Source organism: Micromys minutus, assembly GCF_963924665.1.
Source record: "Micromys minutus genome assembly, chromosome: 2".
In the NCBI taxonomy this organism is placed as follows: Eukaryota; Metazoa; Chordata; class Mammalia; order Rodentia; family Muridae; genus Micromys; species Micromys minutus.
In genome coordinates, this window is record NC_137971.1 from 41,860,976 (window position 1) to 41,878,097 (window position 17,122).

The window sequence follows — 17,122 nt, forward strand, 5'->3', positions numbered from 1 at the left end:
TTTTCCTTCCTCCACAGACACGACCTGTGTGAAAGAGTGCCCAGAGGGCTACCACACTGACAAGGACAGCCACCAGTGTGTGCTCTGCCACAGCTCTTGCCGGACCTGTGAAGGACCACACAGCATGCAGTGCCTCTCCTGCCGACCTGGCTGGTTTCAACTGGGCAAGGAGTGCTTGCTGCAATGCAGGGATGGGTAAGGAGTTCAGCACGTTCTCCTTCAGCCACTCAGATGGAAAGCCATTTGCTGATGATGAAAGTAGGGCTCAGAACACAGCGGTCCACTGTAAAGCCTACCAGCTAGTAGGGAGCAAATATGAGCCAGGCCATAGTAAAGGAAAAGAACAAAGAGAAACAGTGTGTCCAGTGAGAGAACACATTAAATCTGATGGTATGGTCCCATCCCACTAAGTAACTATTCATCCTCAGGGCCTGGCCTCACTGACAATCCAGAGATCTGTAATTATAAGCAGAGGAGGAGTTTCTCCCATAATGACCCACAAGCACTAATACAGGTTTAAGGGCTTTTTTACCCCCATTTTAGGAGGTGGCATAGATTCGGGGATTGAGGGTTAATATGAAAAACCTAAGCAGTACAGGTGAGACACTGATCTTAAAAGGGAACAATTTCAGTGACCATCTCTACTTACACCCCATGGCCTCTGCAGCCTGCCAGGCCTCCACAAATGCCCTGAATCCACCCTTTACAGCTTTGGTTCTAAAAGTAACATTGACACTAACATGAAATGTTAATGTAAAAGTAATGGGGGAAATCATTTTGGGAGTAAAGACTCTTACATTTTCTGCTAAGAAAAGCTGCTGGTGTGTACATCAGATCTGGTTACAAACACTCTGGCAAGAAGAGTTGACTTGGCCATGCCTTCCCCAGCATTCCACACTCCTGCCCACTCAGTCCCAATTAGTAACCCAGGGCCTTGACAGGTTCCAGACCAAAGTCGAAGGACCTTTCCTGGAAGTTTTAACCCCAGTTGGTACCTTCCTTCACCCCCTAAGTAATGTCTGCATTCTGCGTTTACATATATTGATTGGCTCACATTTCTGCATATCTCATCTACTCACTAACTCATGCAATCCACACAGCTTACTGCAAAAGCATCTTGTACATCTGGACAAGCTGAATTAAAACCCATGCTTTGTACTGCAAAGGCTTACCCTTGTTCTACTATCTTCTCATTTAAATAATAATAAGTTCCTAGAAGTAAAACATCTCTTATTTTTTGTGTGTGCTGCCACACACACAACACAAAGTCAACTCTTCAGAGATTCTTTGGCAAGTACTGGTCATGTGCATTAATAACACGGTCCTGCCAGGCAAAAGCAGAGGCAGTGCTATCAGGGAAGAGTCTTTCAAGCTGGGTGTAGTGGCACATGCTTGCAGTCAGAGCATTTAAAAGGCAGAGGCAAGATGATTTCTGTGAATTTGGGGCCAGCCTGGGCTACAGGAGTTCAAGCCCAGTCTGACTGTACACAGGAAATTTGGTCTCCAAAATGATGATAATGATGATGATGATGATGATGAGGAGGAGGAGGAGGAGGAGGAGGAGGAGGAGAAGGAGGGTAGGAGGACAAACATGGTACAAGGTAGAAGAAAAGAGGAAAGAGAGGAGAGGAGAGAAGAGGAAAAGAGAGGAGAGGAGAGGAAAGGAGAAAGAGAAGCTCTTCCATCCAGAGTGTGATTCAACAAAGGTTAAAGTTAAGTGTGGAGATGTCAAAGGAAGAACAGAAAGTGACAGTGATGGTAAAGGACTGTTGAGACACCACTGTGTGATGGTACCTTATAGGTGCTTCCAGCTTCACATCCACAAGCAGATGGGTGGGGTGAGGTGCTATGATGCCCAGTGTACAGGTAAGCAAGCCACATTCACTAGATCCATTCGCATCTTGGCAACGATTCCATGAGTAAGGTTGGGTGAAAAGACTGAAGAGGTCAAATCCGTGCGTGAGCCCTGTCTGACACAGCCTTTGGTCAAGCAGAGCCTGTTCCGCCCTCCGCATCCACGGCTTCCAAATCAGATCAAGGACTAGAAATACTCAAAAGTACTGAATGCATCTGTTGCTGAACACAGGATTCTTTTCTTGTTATCATTTCCGAGCCAATATAGCATAACAATCATTCCCACAGCATTTATGCCAAATTAAGTACTAATTTGAGAAAATTGAAAGCCTGAAAGAGGAGGTACTGACACTGTACCATTTTATACATGGGACTTGCGCACACATGGGTTTGGTGTCCAGCCTCCAGAGGACATCTGCACATACCTTTGCTTCCCTCTTGGTTTCAGATATTATGGAGAAAGCGCCAGTGGCCGGTGTGAGAAGTGTGACAAGATCTGTAAGACATGCCGGGGCCCACAGCCCACGGACTGCCAGTCCTGCGATACATTCTTCTTTCTCCTCCGCTCTAAGGGACAGTGTCACCGCACCTGCCCCGAGCACTACTATGCTGACCAGCACGCACAGACATGCGAGAGGTGCCACCCAACTTGTGATAAGTGCAGCGGTGAGAATATGCCTGTGTTTTGCATATGTGTGAAAATAGACATTTGAAAAGTTTTCCTTTCTATTTGGCTTCTCTCCCCCTCTTTCCTCCTGGGGCGGGGGGAGGCACTCCCATTTCCCAAACTCTTCTTCCTCAATCAAGCCTCTTTAGCATCCACACAGTCTGCCCACTCACTTCTACAACACCCTTGGTACCTTTGAGGCTGATACAGGAGGTATCATGTCCACTGGCAGGGCTTGGCACCTACTCTCAGTTTCCTTCTGACCTGTATGGCTTCATCTCTGTGGAAAAAATCCCTGAGAATCTGGCTCATGGCTGCAGAGGCTTTGGTCTGCAGTCAGCCTGCTGTGCTGTGAGGGCCGTTGTGGCAGCCGAATCATGAAATTTAGAAGAGCAGATGAGCAGAGACGTCAGCACCACAGACAGGCAGTGAGGATGAGGAAGGGTAAGGAAAGCAGACACCTACTTTCCAGGCATGCCCACAAGCGCTCCACAGTCCTCCTACTGACCCCACTTTTCACCATCTCCAAAGAATGGCATTAGACTACGAAACCATCGAGAGATTCATCCACTGATTAAGTCAAGACCCAATTGCCTCCCCAGAGTCTGTCCTCTGGAAACCAAGCCCTCAATACCCGAGCCTGTGGGGACATTTCATTTCAAACTGTGACAGTGCTGGGAGCAACAATCTAGGGAAATCCAGTTATGTTCATCAGTTTAAAAAAAAATAAAATCAAACTCAAGACAGCTGCCTCAAGCTCTCCCAATCCCTGATACCGTTTTCCAGATGTGTGCTTGTGCCAAAGATCATAAAATCAATGTCAATGATTTTATGATTTAACCACTGCCCAGGATGGTACCTTGATGTTATCTCTGGTAGTATTCTGTCTCTTGCCTCCTACTGAACCTACCTACAACACAGTTGAATCTCAATACCTGTGGACCCTTCCTAAGTATCCCTCTTGCCAGGAAATCTGGTCACATTGAATCCATGTAAAAGACGGTAGCTCACATTTCTGTTCTCCTTTTCAAAACAGCCGTGGCTTTCTCTTCCTTCTGGATACATTTCATTTCGAACAGTCATTTGGATGTTGATTGGCATCACATTTAATTTGTGTTATCCTAAATTTAACAAAACAAGGACATTTTTACACAAGTATATAATGAGCATATCCCCCCTCCATATGTTGCTATATTAACTATGTAAAGGTGTAGCCCCAGCTGTCCTTAAACATATGATGTCCCTGCCTTATTCTCTTAGCCTTTGCCTGCTGGAATGTATCACCATGCTCAGCTCCCATTTTCAAAGATAATTCGAAGGGAGAAATAGAACAAATGTTATGGGTATACAGGGGGTTAGGGGATGGAATGGAAAGATGTGGGGAGGAAGAGGAGATATGGTTGAGAAAGGGGATTCAGGGAAAGTCAGGTGGATTTGAGAGGTGTTTGAGGGCTGGTCTGGAAATCTAGTGCAGTGGAAATTTCCTAAATCATATGAAAGTAATCCTAATGAAGTCTCCCAATAATAAAGGAGATAGATTCCCAAATAGTCATTGATTGTCAGCAAATGAGGCCTCTAGTACTAAGACTGGGTTGAGTTCATTTAAGTTGTTGGCCAGGGGAGTGACATGGAAATCCCCAAAGAGCCCAGACTATAGCCAAGACAATGGGATGCTCTCCCCAAACTGACAGTGAGACCCCATTACAGAAGACAAAGCCTGCGCAAGTCATTGAGAAGTCACGCTGGTGCCCACACAGAGCCTTCACACCCATGTTCTAGTATCTTTGGTGTGAGAAGGTACTCTGGAGGCTATCAAAAGAGAAACATAAACACCAACTCAGCCACAAAACCTTTGGTCTACAGTCTGTCCTGCCTGCAGATATGCTAGGGCAGTGGTGGCACAGAACCTGTGAGAGTAGCCAGTCAATGTCTGATTTGACTTATGGCCCACTCCACGAGACAGAGTCCAGACCTGACATTGTTTGGATGACGAAAAAAAAAAAAATCCAGAAACCAAAGGTGAACCGAACACAACTAGTCCTAACAAAACTAAAACAAGTGATTCAAATGTTTCTCTATTCAGATCACTTTAACTTCAATCATAATTTCTATTCCATGTATTCTAGAGTCAAAAACCACCCACAACTGCCCAGAACCACTCACCTACTATACTTCTCTCTCTCTCTCTCTCTCTCTCTCTCTCTCTCTCTCTCTCTCTCTCTCTCTCTCTCTCTCTCTCTCTCACTCTCTCTCTCTCTCTCTCTCTCTCACGCACACACACACACACACACACACACACACACACACACACACACACACACACACAAGACCCTGCAATGCAGTTCTCCTTCCTTAAGAACAAAACCATGGGACTTTGAGGCCCAGTGTGAGCGTCATCTCTAGAGAGCTAGTCTTGGTCCTCCTGGCAGGCTTCTTCCTCCATCCCCTTTCTGTAACTCAATGTTTCACTGAAGCTTTTTCTGTGACATCTTTTTGGGTGCTGGTTATTAAATGTAGGGCCTTACATATGCTAGGCAAGAACACTTGCCCATTCCATAGAGCTATATTCCCAGCCTTACATTGCATTTTAGTTAAATATGTCCGTCTCTCCAACTGTGAGCCCCTCCAGCAATCCTCCAGCACGAATTACCAGGGTTATAAGACATTCCTTTGTAGCCCTGCTCCCACTTTTTATTACAACAGTTGAGAAGAGCTCTCCTAAGTGCTGTGTAAGAAATGAGTGTATAGGAGGCAAATACTTCTTTTTGTTCCAAACTGGAAAATGTTCATCTCCAAATGTCATTGGTCCAGTCTTGATCCCAAGGAGATGTCTCTGAAGATAGCTTTGAATGTTTGATTCTCCTGCATCTGTTTCTCAAATTTCTGGAATTACAGGCATCAGCCACCATAGCCAGTTTAGGAGGTGATGGGGACTGAACCCAGGCTTTGCGTATACTAAGCAATCATTCTGCGAGCTCACCTATGTCTCCAGGCCTGTTGTTGATTTTCTTAGCTCTCTTTTATCTGTGTACTTTTGGATGTCCAACTTAAGCTCATTGAAAATGAGAGTTAGATTTGGGCTCTTACTCCTCTGTCTCTTCCTCCATCCTTATGGAGTCGCTTGTTTGTTTTGCATTTTTCTGTGCAACTCTGGATGCCCTAGAATTTGCTATGTAGACCAGGATACATCCTTACTTCTTAAAATCTGTTTTTCCATTTACTCCACCAGAAATTCAATCCAGACTAGGATGGTTCATTTCTTCTGAGGTGACATTCTTGGCAGTACAGATCCTCAGCAAACCAATTAACAGCGTCGGGGAGGCTTGTCTGTTACAGCAAAGTCTCACCCTAACTCCTGTTTAAGCTCTAAGCCCAGGCTTTGGTTCCAGGATCTTGAAAAACACTTAGCTCCTGTTATGATTAAAACAACAACAAAAAGTTGAGCTTACATCTTCCACTGCCTGTTTACTGCCCTGGTCAGAGCAGCCACGTAGCTGGCCCTGTCACTGTGCCTCCTTCCTGTCCTGGGCAAAGCAGACAAGTGCTTGATTCTGACACTGTTCGGGTGTGTTTGCTTTCTGGATGAAAGAAACTTCATCTATATAGTTTAGACAAATCTCTTTCTTGCTTTCTCTGCTACTTCTTCTCCCATCTCAGTATGCTTCAAATGTACCAATTATAGCAGGACCTGAGTTCACATATGGTTTTTATTCATTTTCGAGACAAGGTCTTAATCTATAGCTCTGGCTGGCCTGGAACTCACTCACTATGAATAGCAACCCGGCCTTGAACTCACAAAGGTCTGCCTGCCTCTCCTTCGTGAGTGCTTGATTGGATTAAAGGTGTGCACCACGCTCAGCAATGCATTTTTATTTTATGTGTACAAGTGTTTTTGCTTGCATGTATGCATGCCAGTGCAGGAAGCGCATTCAGTACCCACAGAGGCCAGAAGATACCCAGAAACTGGAGTTACAGAAGGTTGGGAGCAATGAAGTTGGCACTGGGAGGGAGTCAATCCCCATCACCTTGAAGAACGCCCACTGTTCTCTAGTGCTGAGTCACCTTTCCAGCTCTACATTTAATTGTTGGATGTGTGTGTTATTACAGGATAAATGTTTTCTTAGAAGAGTGTGTACAAAACTTTTGCTCAACCTCACTCTGCTAATTCAAAAGTCTTGGGTTATTTAGTACTCTTGGGGGCCAGGATGCCCAACACTTGGGTGAAACAAAGGCCAATCTGAGTTTGGGGGTTTTGTATGTGCATGCATGTATTTTTGTTTCTTGAACCCCAGCCCCCATATGTGTCTGTATGTGTGTGTGTGTGTGTGTGTGTGTGTGTGTAGACCAGGCTAACCTTGACCTCACAATTCTCCTACCTTAGCCTCCCTAATGCTGAAATGACAAATGGTTGCCACCAAACCTACTCACTATCACTGTCTTGAAGCATATGTGTCTACTTCTAAGTAATAGTTTTAATGACTCCATTTCTTCACACATAAAATTTCTAGTTGAATATCTCACATTATATTTCCAATAGACACCTCAAGCCTCTCTATTCTCAGACAACTTTTTCCTGCTTCTTATCTTGGCGAATGGCTTTCCTAGGCTTCCCCTTGTCTGACAGAGTAACCTGGCCTTATCCTTTTCTCTTCTTGATCTCTGGGTCTTCACAGTTTGTCTCTAAGTCATATGACATCTTAAATATCTCCCCTCTCTTAGTCATTAGTGTCATTATAACTCGGTTCGTACTTTCACAGTTTGTCGCTTGAGTCACCAGTTAGCTACATGGTTTTCCTGTCCCCTCTATGAGCCACCCAGTGGCCATCCAGTCCTCTATGCTGTCAGATGGAGCATGCAAGGCTGGTAAAAAATAGGACATGCTTCTGCTTAGAAGCATTGCTGCACTGATTTTAGTCTGTTTAATATCTGTGGCTGAGGCTCTTCCCCAACAGGCATTGCTTACACCCACCCCCATCCCTTGCTGCCTCCTATGCTGTCTTTGAACATAAGCACAGGGACTACTATGAATCTGACTCATCTTTGCCTCCTGCCTCTCCACAATCCTGATTCCTCTGGTCAGTTCTGCCAGAACTGTTTTCTGCTCCATTACACTCAGCATGTTTTTTCAAAAGCCTTTCCCTGGCCTTCCATCCGGTGTTCCCCTACAATTCTGGGTATCCAGCCATCTCTTTATTTACTTAACAAACACCTCGCCATCTTAGATAACCAGATTCCTGGAAAACAGGGTAGTTCACTTTGTGTAATTTTAGTTCTTGTTTTTGTTTTCAGAAACTGTTGCTATGATTTAAAAAAAAAAAAAAAAAAAAAAAAAAAAGGACAGAAAACAATTTAGGAGGTGAAGCGTTTATTTTAGCTCACAGTTCCAAGTTATGGTTCATCACCATAGTGGGAAAGTCGAAGAAGCAAGAATTGAAAAGCACCTGGTCACATTCACACATAAATGTGTGGTAAAAAATAAGATTCCAATAAATAACTGTATTGTGGTTTGCTAAACCTGTCGGCCCCAGTTTCTACCTGTTAGTGTTGTGCAGTGAGCCAGGGGAGGACCTTCATTAGGTACATTGATGTGTCTTAAGATAAGCACATGAAAACAAAGCACAGACTGTATTTGAACATTTTTATGTGGATTGGAGATGTCATTTATGATGTCAAAGGATGGTTGAAAGAGCTCTACATGTCTCTACTGGCCTTGAGATTTTCTACCTAAGTAAGAATGGCAGCTTCAAGCATTTCTTTCCCATGCTCATCAACACAGGATCCCCAAGACAGGATTCAGGGGTGACTGGCCACTGTGTGGATCTGATCCAGAGAAAGCCCACATGTTGGATTCTTCTTTGTCTTCCTGCATGTGGCTTGGGCCTGGAACTCACACCGTCAGCCATTTCTGGCCTCTGTGTTCTCCTCCTCTGCTGACCTTCGAATACCACACACACCCTTTGCTAGTTAGTGGATCTTGTGCTAACTCTGGTTTTGAAACACACAGATTACAAAATTTGGGGATTCCCCCCAATGTTAGGTTATAAATTAAATAGAAAAAAAAGTTTAAATTTTTTTGAGACATTAACTGTCATACTAAGTTATGACATGGGAAAGAAATGGGAAAAAATGTTGGCTGTCTGAATGAGCAGTGTGTCTGTGTTTCATCCTCTTTCCACTACCTAGCAATTTTAATTGTTAAGAAGAATGCAATCTGATGGCCACAGGGGCACATGCCTGTAACTCCAGCACTTAGAAGACTGAGGCAGGGGGATCATGGAAGGTTGAAGTTAGCCTGGGTTACACATTGACACCCCAAGGGAAAAGGTAGAGAGAATAGGAACCGAAGGGAGAAAAGTAAGAGAGGGAACTGGAAGGGGAGAGGAAGGGAGGAGAAGGGAGGGGAGGAGGAGGAGCTGGGGAAGGAAGAGAAAAAGACCATTCTGAAGCACTGGGAGTCAGGGAAGTGGGCGCAGCAGGAATGTACCTAATCTCTACCACTGTGTGAAGCTGCTGCGTCTGGAGTTGGTTATTTCCTTCCTTTGGCTTCCTTTAGCACGCTCACCTTCTTATTTATCCTCCCCACTCAGTATGAACCCTGAACTTTTTTAAGATGCCTCTTTCTACCCATGGCTCCTCACAGCTGAATCCCAGGACCTCCCTGCCTGACTTGAATTCACAGGGCTGAATTTGGGGGAGGGGGGATGAAAATAGGCCGGGTCAGTGTAAGGCAAAGCAGATGGCAATCTGTGCTGGATTTTAAGGAAATGTGAAAAGGTCTGTCTTTCTGGCCTCAAGGCCCCTTAGAAGCAGTAATAGAGTCTTTTAGCCTTGAAAAAAGTTAAGCAAAAAATGCCAAGGAACTCGATCCTTTTTGAAAGACTCCGGGTGTTCAGGGCTTACAATACAGCAAAGGAAGATGTGAAAATACAGTCGCTGGTTTCCACCAGGACCGACACACTGTACTGACTACTACCTGGGGTCTGGACTTCAGCCAAATTGGAAAGGAAGCAGTCCATAGTTCCGGTCACACAGGTCTGCCAGCCTGCTACCCAGCAGGGGGACTGTGTGTATAACTGCACATTTCAACCTATCTACACAAGAGAATTTCAAATCCTCAAAGAAACAACAAACATCTGATGATAGGAGAAGAAAGTCTTCACAAATGTGCCTTTTCCAGCTGGAGACAGAACCCAAGGCCTTCCTGTGCATGCTGGGTAGGGCTCTACCACAGGCTACACCCTGGCCCCTCTCAGGTTTCAGAAGTCTTCCACATGATTTCTCATTTTCTAGAAATCTTTTGCTGTGACACACGATCTCTGGTCCTCAACTTCTCGGTGTGCAGACTGAGAGTCTCCGGGGTGAGACTGTGTGTTCTGTAAGACTTTACTTTGTCTTCTAGACACTTGTTTTATCCTTAGTCACCTTTCTACTTCAATTTACTTGACATTTTCCTTACTCCCAAGTGCTCTGACATCAAGACAGAGGTTAGAATCTGAAATCTGTCACATAATGTGATTTTTCTCTCTCTTTCAGGAAAGGAGGCATGGAATTGCTTGTCCTGTGTGTGGAGCTACCACCTTCTGAAAGGAATTTGCACCCCAGAATGCATTGTAGGGGAATACAGAGAGGGAAAGGTACTGAGACCTGGGGTTGGTGTATGCTTTCCCACTCCCACCCTTATGGAGCTCAATTCCCACAGGCTTTTCTGGGAAGTGAAAATGGCCTACATATCACTCTACACAGCCTGTGTTTAACACTGTACAATCTCATTCATTCATAAAATCATCAGGCTACCAACCTTCAGCTTCTACTTGATTCCCGGGAACAGAAAGGATCTAAGACAACTTGAGCCCTATAGCCATTCGCTATAACCACAGAGGAAGTTCAGTCCCCGATTACAACAAAAATACAAATTTTCCCCTTTCCAGCTGTCTAAACAGACACGTCCATGAACGCAGGCAGAAGCTTGCTGGCCCTGCTCTTCCATTTCCCTCACATCTTACAGCAAGTGTAGGATAGCCAGCTTTCCTGGGAGACACAAATTTTCTGAATTATTCACTTCTTGGTTGTGTTTCTAAACTTGAAACCATAAGAAAATCCATCAAGATGTTGAAATTAAAATAAATCAGCAAATTTGCATATATGCCCTCTTTAAATTCTGACATCGAAGTTAAAGTTCCTCAAATCAGACTCCGAGAGGTTAAACACATAGTAACATAGGCAGAACCCAGAAGATTTGACAAGGACATCTGGAAACACTATATCAGCATCGTAGATACTCCCAAATGCTTCAAGAAAGGCAACTCCCACTCCGCTTTTTCTGTATTTATTTTCAGTGGTGCCTAGCACACACATGGCAAGTCCTCCGCCACTGAGCATCCAACCTTTGTATTTCTCCTTGTCATCCATTTCACTGAAGATACAGACGTACAGTATCTTCTGGCCACAGGCACGGCTCAGTAGATGAAAGTGCTTGCTGCATGAGCAACTTGAGTATAACTGTCAGATTCCATGGTGGAAGGAGAGAACCAGCTCCTAAAAGTTGTCCTCTGACCTCTGCATGCATGCCTACATATGCCTCTACACACACACACACAAACAACAACAACTATTTTTATTGTATTGTTGTTATCTAAATGGGGTATCTTTCCTTAACCCATATTTTTTGCACCGGGGAAGGAGAGAATTGTTGCCATGAACTTTATACCCTTTTCCAATGAGTTTTAATCATCTTAGTTTTAATCACCAATTATATTCTGAGTCTGGGCACAAGGATCCAGGAATCGTAGAAGTCGAGCAGGTAACTAATATGAAAGAGTAAGAGTCAAAGAAAACCACAGCACTAGCTTGATGAGAAATAGAAATTGAATCCCAACATTCAGGAGGCTGAGCACAGGACCAGGAGGATCCTGCATTTGATGCTATCCCCGGCTACATAGCAAGACCTTAGATAGATAGATAGATAGATAGATAGATAGATAGATAGATAGATAGATAGGTAGGTAGGTAGGTAGGTAGATAGATAGATAGATAGATAGATAGATAGATAGATAGATGATAGGCAGATAGATAGATAGATAGATAGATAGATAGATAGATAGATAGATAGATAGGTAGATAGGTAGGTAGGTAGGTAGGTAGAAAATAGATCGATAGGTCGGTACATACTTACATACATACACCAACAACAAGATAAAACTGCACATAGACAAAAAGTAAAAAGAAATAAAAGGCTATGTGCCACTATGTGTTGACAAATACAAAGCGCTGGGAAATACATCACGTTGAAAAACACTAAGGAGGGAGCCATTGTCTTTCTACTCTGTTCCTGACATTGCCAAGTGAAAGCAGTGACCTCATCATTAGCAAATCTAGATTCTGAGAAGGAATTAGTAACTGAATAAGACCTAGAATATTGCTTTGGCAAAGTGCAGGATGTGGAAATGTGTAGACTGCAAAAGTGTGCGGCAAAATTAGACACAACTGGTCCTTGACCTGACTGAGTTTGTTACAATGTCACAAACTCCCCCCAGAAGCCTGTAATTCTCCTATTCCTAGCTTGTCTCAGAGGTCAGGGTCCAACTAAGGTTTCCTCCAATTGTACACAGTTGGTTTGGTCTTTTGCCCAGCACAGATAAAATGGACTAGAGCACCCACAGCACCTGGCAACCGCCATTAATCGATCACATTCTTCCCCATTTATAGAGACAAGAGAAAATAGCCATGTGAGAGCTCCAGTGCCCAGTTAAAACCTCTACACTCAAAACCCACCTCTTTCTGCTCTTAACAGGGAGAAAAGTTCAACTGTAAAAAATGCCACTCGAGTTGCATGGAATGCAAGGGTTCCGGCAGCAGGAACTGCACCGGGTGCTCAGCTGGCCTGCTGTTGCACATGGATGACAGCCGCTGCCTCCACTGCTGCAATGCTTCCCACCCCCACAGATCCCAGGACTGCTGTGACTGCCAGACTTCCACAGGTGAGAGCGAGTGGGCCGGCCTCGGGGGGCTGATGGGGACAAGGACGGAGGTGGATGAGTAGTTCACAAAGCATCTACTTTAAACCTCCTGGTTCACAAATTGGGTTGGCTGTCATCGTTGTCAGATACCTGAGGAGAACTATTTAAAGGAGGGTTTCTTTGGGCTCACAGTATCAGAGATCTAAGTTCACGAACACTTAGCTCTGTTGTTTCTAGGCAACAGTGAGCCTCAGCCTCCTGGCAGAAAGCATGTGGTAGAGCATCAGGGCTCACCTCACGGCAGTCAGGAAACAGAGAAGTTTGAGGAAAGCCATCTTTCCAGGACATGCCCCAGTAACCTATTTCTTCCAACTGGAATCTATTTTTCACCACCTCCAAGTAATGTCATCATATATGCATCTATTACAGATCCATCTATTAATAGGTCGAGTCCTCAGAGTCTGTCACTCCCCATAAGTTCATCAACTAGCAATCAAGGCCCCAAGTCTTTGGGGGGGAGATATCTCAGGTTCAAACATTAATCAAACAGGCCCCATTTTAGCAACAAAGAGACAGAGGCCCAAGCTTGGATCTCCCTGCCCGAGTCCACAGCAATAGGTAAGAGGCTCATCTAGAGACAGGCTTAATGGTACTTGTGTGTAATCAAAACACTTAGGAGGTAGAGGCAGGAGATCAAGAGTTCAGGGCCACTCTCAGATAAATTGAAAGTTTGAGAGACCACCCAGGAATACCTCAAGTTTTTGAGACTAGACTTGTTATTTTAAGAAAAATCACATATGCACATGTACACCTCAGAGACTCAACTGGAATTTGAACATGGGTCTACTAGACTACAAAGTCCCAAAGCATCACATTCTTCCTACAATTATGCTGCCCCCCATCTCAATGAAGTCTAGACTTTGATCTTTATAAATTTATTTTGTTTCTTTTTTATCTTTGCCACTAAGGGAGAGGGGGAAAGGAATTGGTTATCTTGGTTCTACTGAAACTCACGCTAATCTAATTCAAATCTAGAAATAAGATATCCACTCAATAAATGAAACAATTCTACCAATTCCAAGTCTTCACTTCTCCTCCAGCCCCATCCATGTATATTAAGACTTAGAAAAAATTCTGAGGGCCTGTAGATGGGTCATGCTTTAAAAGCAGTGTATGTAACACTTGCAGTGTATGTAACTCCAGTTTCAGGAGATCCCGTGTTCTATTCTGGTCCCCTGAGGCATCATACACACACACACACACACACACACACAGGGCACATATATGCATGTAGGCAAAACACTCAGATATGCATGTGCCTGGTAAGAATTTTACCATGAACCACCAATGTAAGCCATTCTTACATATGAAAAATAAAAATGAGTAAATCTTCAAACAAAGTAAAACTTAAGGTTTCTGAATGAAGTGATCTTTTTAACGTGGAAAACATACTCTTAAAAATACATTTATCCTCTAGAAATAGACCACTTCCCTGGGATTCAGGTGTATCATGCCTTACCAAACCCAGTAAATGTTATGTTTTTCCATTTGTAAGTAAAGTAAATCTGAAAGCCATAACTAATACCAGCCGTGGATTTATTTCTTTATTTCAGCCTTTCAGTTACTTTACAAGTACCACCTTTCCAAGAATGAATTAATCCTCTCCTTCCTCAGCTTTCCTACACACCAAGAGCAACTGGTTTCTCCAGGCCTTCTTCCACACCTCCCTGTAGGGGCCGATGCAGGGCTGTCAGCTGAGAGCAACAGCCCTCATTACATCCATGTGTTTAAATGAAACCCAAAGTATAAACTTCTAGAGAGCAGTTTCTGAATGTTTGTTCTAAGAAAGAATTGGATCATTTTTCCTGGTTTCTAAAAACTATTTAGGGCAACCCTACAAAAAAGAAAGGAAGGAGAGAAGGAAGGAAGAAAGGAAGGGAGGGAGGGAGGGAGGGAGGGAGGGAGAAAAGAAGGAAGGAAGGGAGGGAGGGAGGAAAGAAGGAAGGAAGGAAGGAAGGAAGGAAGGAAGGAAGGAAGGAAGGAAGGAAGGAAGTCTTCTTGAGCTAAGGATGAAGTCCCATGGTAGAAAGTTACCATAGTATGTATATGAGGAGAAATAAAGAGCCCAGGTGTTCAAGCTTAATTGTACCTTTGATACTGAGACAGCTTCCTCCTACAGAGAAACCAAATGGTAGATGCTAGCCCTGAGCCAGTGACCTAATACCTAGGATAGTAAGATATGAATGCATCCAGCACCCTGAAAATAACACATCCTCCAAAGGTCCAATATAGATCCTCCTGCCTTGGGAAGCACGTGCCACAGGCAGATTACTTATCTGTCCCTCTAGTATGATCCTGTTTCTTTGAGGGGACAAGTCTGTGCTGTCATAGGTAGTGTTAAACACAATAACGATAATTCTGCTATTTTAGAGATAACAGTTTTGCTTGATAGGCAAAATCCTGTTAGAATAAAATAGAAACCCCATTAAACACCAGGGGGCAGGGCAGGGGGTATCAATCACCGGAGTTACTCAGTAGCAGGGGTAGTTGCTAGGTCCCTGTGAAGGGGTAGAGAATGTGAAAGAAAGTGTGGAATGGAGGGAAGAGGAGGAAGAACCCACTGAGTATTAAAATTTCTACAACCAACCAAGCAGATAGCAGATAGCTTTTCCCCAGTGTCATACTTTTTTCTTTTTTTCTTTTTTTTTTTTTTTTTTTTTGCCTTACTGTATGGTAGATTACAAAGAAAAGGAAATAAAATTAGTTAAGCTTTTCAAGTCACACTGCCCAATGAATGAATATAAAATAAGAAAAATCAGCTGAATTCTCAAGTTATGGTTAACTCTTCTTTTTTTGGGTTTTTGTTTTTGTTTTTGTTTTTTTGTTTTTTTGTTTTTTTTTTTTTTTTTTTTTTTTTTTTTTGGCCTGTCTGGTCCTGAGTGTGTGTGTGTGTGTGTGTGTGTGTGTATGTGTAGGCTTTGAATAAGAGGGGCAGGACTCTTTAAGATAATAGAGTATTCCTTTTCTTGCTTGAGGAGTGCCAAGAATATCCAAGAAAACCAAGCACAGTGGTCAGAGAGTTTGCCTCAAGAACCCCACCTGAATTTGAAGTTAATGGATTGGAAAATCCAGTTTCCTTACAAAGCAGTTCTCATCTATCACAAACAAATTGGCCCCAAATTTTTCCAAGGCCACAAATGACTAAAAGTCTGTGGGCATTATAAATCATGCTTTCCTGTTTTTGAAGGGTAGGAGAGCCATGTTGGACCAGTCTAAAAGATAGAGAGATAACTCCATTTTAGGAAAAAAAAAATCAGAGTTTTTGTTGGGCAGCAGTTAAAAGAAAAACAAACACAAAACAAAAACTCATTTCTCAGGAATCAGAGTCACTGGAAAGGTTGGCGCCTTAGAGACTGGCCCAGAAAACAGGGATCTGGGGTCCTTTTTGGATTTCAAACTTAACATTCTAGGGGCATTGGTTGGTTTTATCAGATTTGGACCGGGACTCTACAGGGATACATACTGAGTTTTTGTAGAGCAGTTGCCTCCTAAGAAAACAAAACAAAACAAAACAAAACAAAACAAAACAAAAAGATGATTCTACCGTTTTAGATGTAAAAAGTTCTTTAGTTCACAGCTCGATTCTCCCAATTCTGTTTCTTTTCTCCCCTTTGCTGCTGCCTCTGGGACGGCCTTCCACCAGACGAGTGCATCCTTCCAGTCAGCGAGCCTGAGTTCTATGAGCACACCAAGACTGCTCTGCTGGTGACCTCGGGCGCCATGTTGCTGCTGCTGCTGGGGGCAGCTGTGGTCGTGTGGCGGAAGTCCCGAAGCCGACCTGTGGCAAAGGGGCACTACGAAAAGCTGGCCGAGCCCACTGTGTCATACTCCTCATACAGGAGCAGCTATCTTGACGAGGATCAGGTGATTGAGTACCGGGACCGGGATTATGATGAAGATGATGAGGACGACATCGTCTATATGGGCCAAGATGGCACTGTCTACCGGAAGTTCAAGTACGGGCTGCTGGATGAGACAGAAGATGATGAGTTGGAATATGATGATGAGAGTTACTCTTATCAGTAAATAAACACCCTCTTCCCCCAACTCCCATCCCTTCCTGGTCCCCAGGACTCTCAACCCTGCTGGGAACTACCATTACATTGGCTGAGGTCTCAGTGTTTGCTTTGTCCTTATCTTGCATCCAACTTGAACATGAAGGGATACTGGGGTCTACTGTGCTGCTTTTGATTAGCTGAGTGCAATGAACAGATCCTGCAAGGGGAAAGTTCAAACGCATTTTCCCCAAGGGTATGTCAAGATATTAAATGCAGGAGGCAAAAAGAAATGAGATCTGTTAAACATTTTAACGTGGTTTTTAAAGTGAATAGAGAACACCTGTAAGGATTCTGCTTTCAAACTGTACTTGGAGACCCACCCCCACCCACACAACTGCCACCTTTCTGGAATTCTGATATTTGACTAAATAGGGGGCAGATGGAGTACCAGAGTGTTGTTAGGGCTGGGGTAGGAGGTCTCTCCCCTTTCAATTGTGTTTTAAAAAAAAAAATCTGTAAAGACCAAGAAGTAGGACTTGTAGTTTCTTTTAGTACTCCTGAAGAGCAACCATCGCTCCTTTGACTGC

At 43.7% G+C, this 17,122-nt stretch overlaps 1 protein-coding gene across 1 annotated transcript in view; it reads left to right on the forward strand.

Annotated features, from left to right (window-relative positions):
* PCSK5 (proprotein convertase subtilisin/kexin type 5) overlaps positions 1–16,563 on the forward strand; it is a gene marked incomplete at its 3' end in the record, with an annotated part of 393,680 nt that extends 377,117 nt beyond the window's left edge. The window contains exons 34-38 of the mRNA XM_080912751.1: positions 18–195; positions 2,303–2,520; positions 10,055–10,155; positions 12,312–12,498; positions 16,181–16,563. Of these exons, the coding sequence (XP_080768877.1) occupies positions 18–195; positions 2,303–2,520; positions 10,055–10,155; positions 12,312–12,498; positions 16,181–16,563 (1,067 nt within the window). The remainder of the gene's footprint in view (positions 1–17; positions 196–2,302; positions 2,521–10,054; positions 10,156–12,311; positions 12,499–16,180) is intronic.
* Between the last annotated feature and the right edge of the window lie 559 nt (positions 16,564–17,122).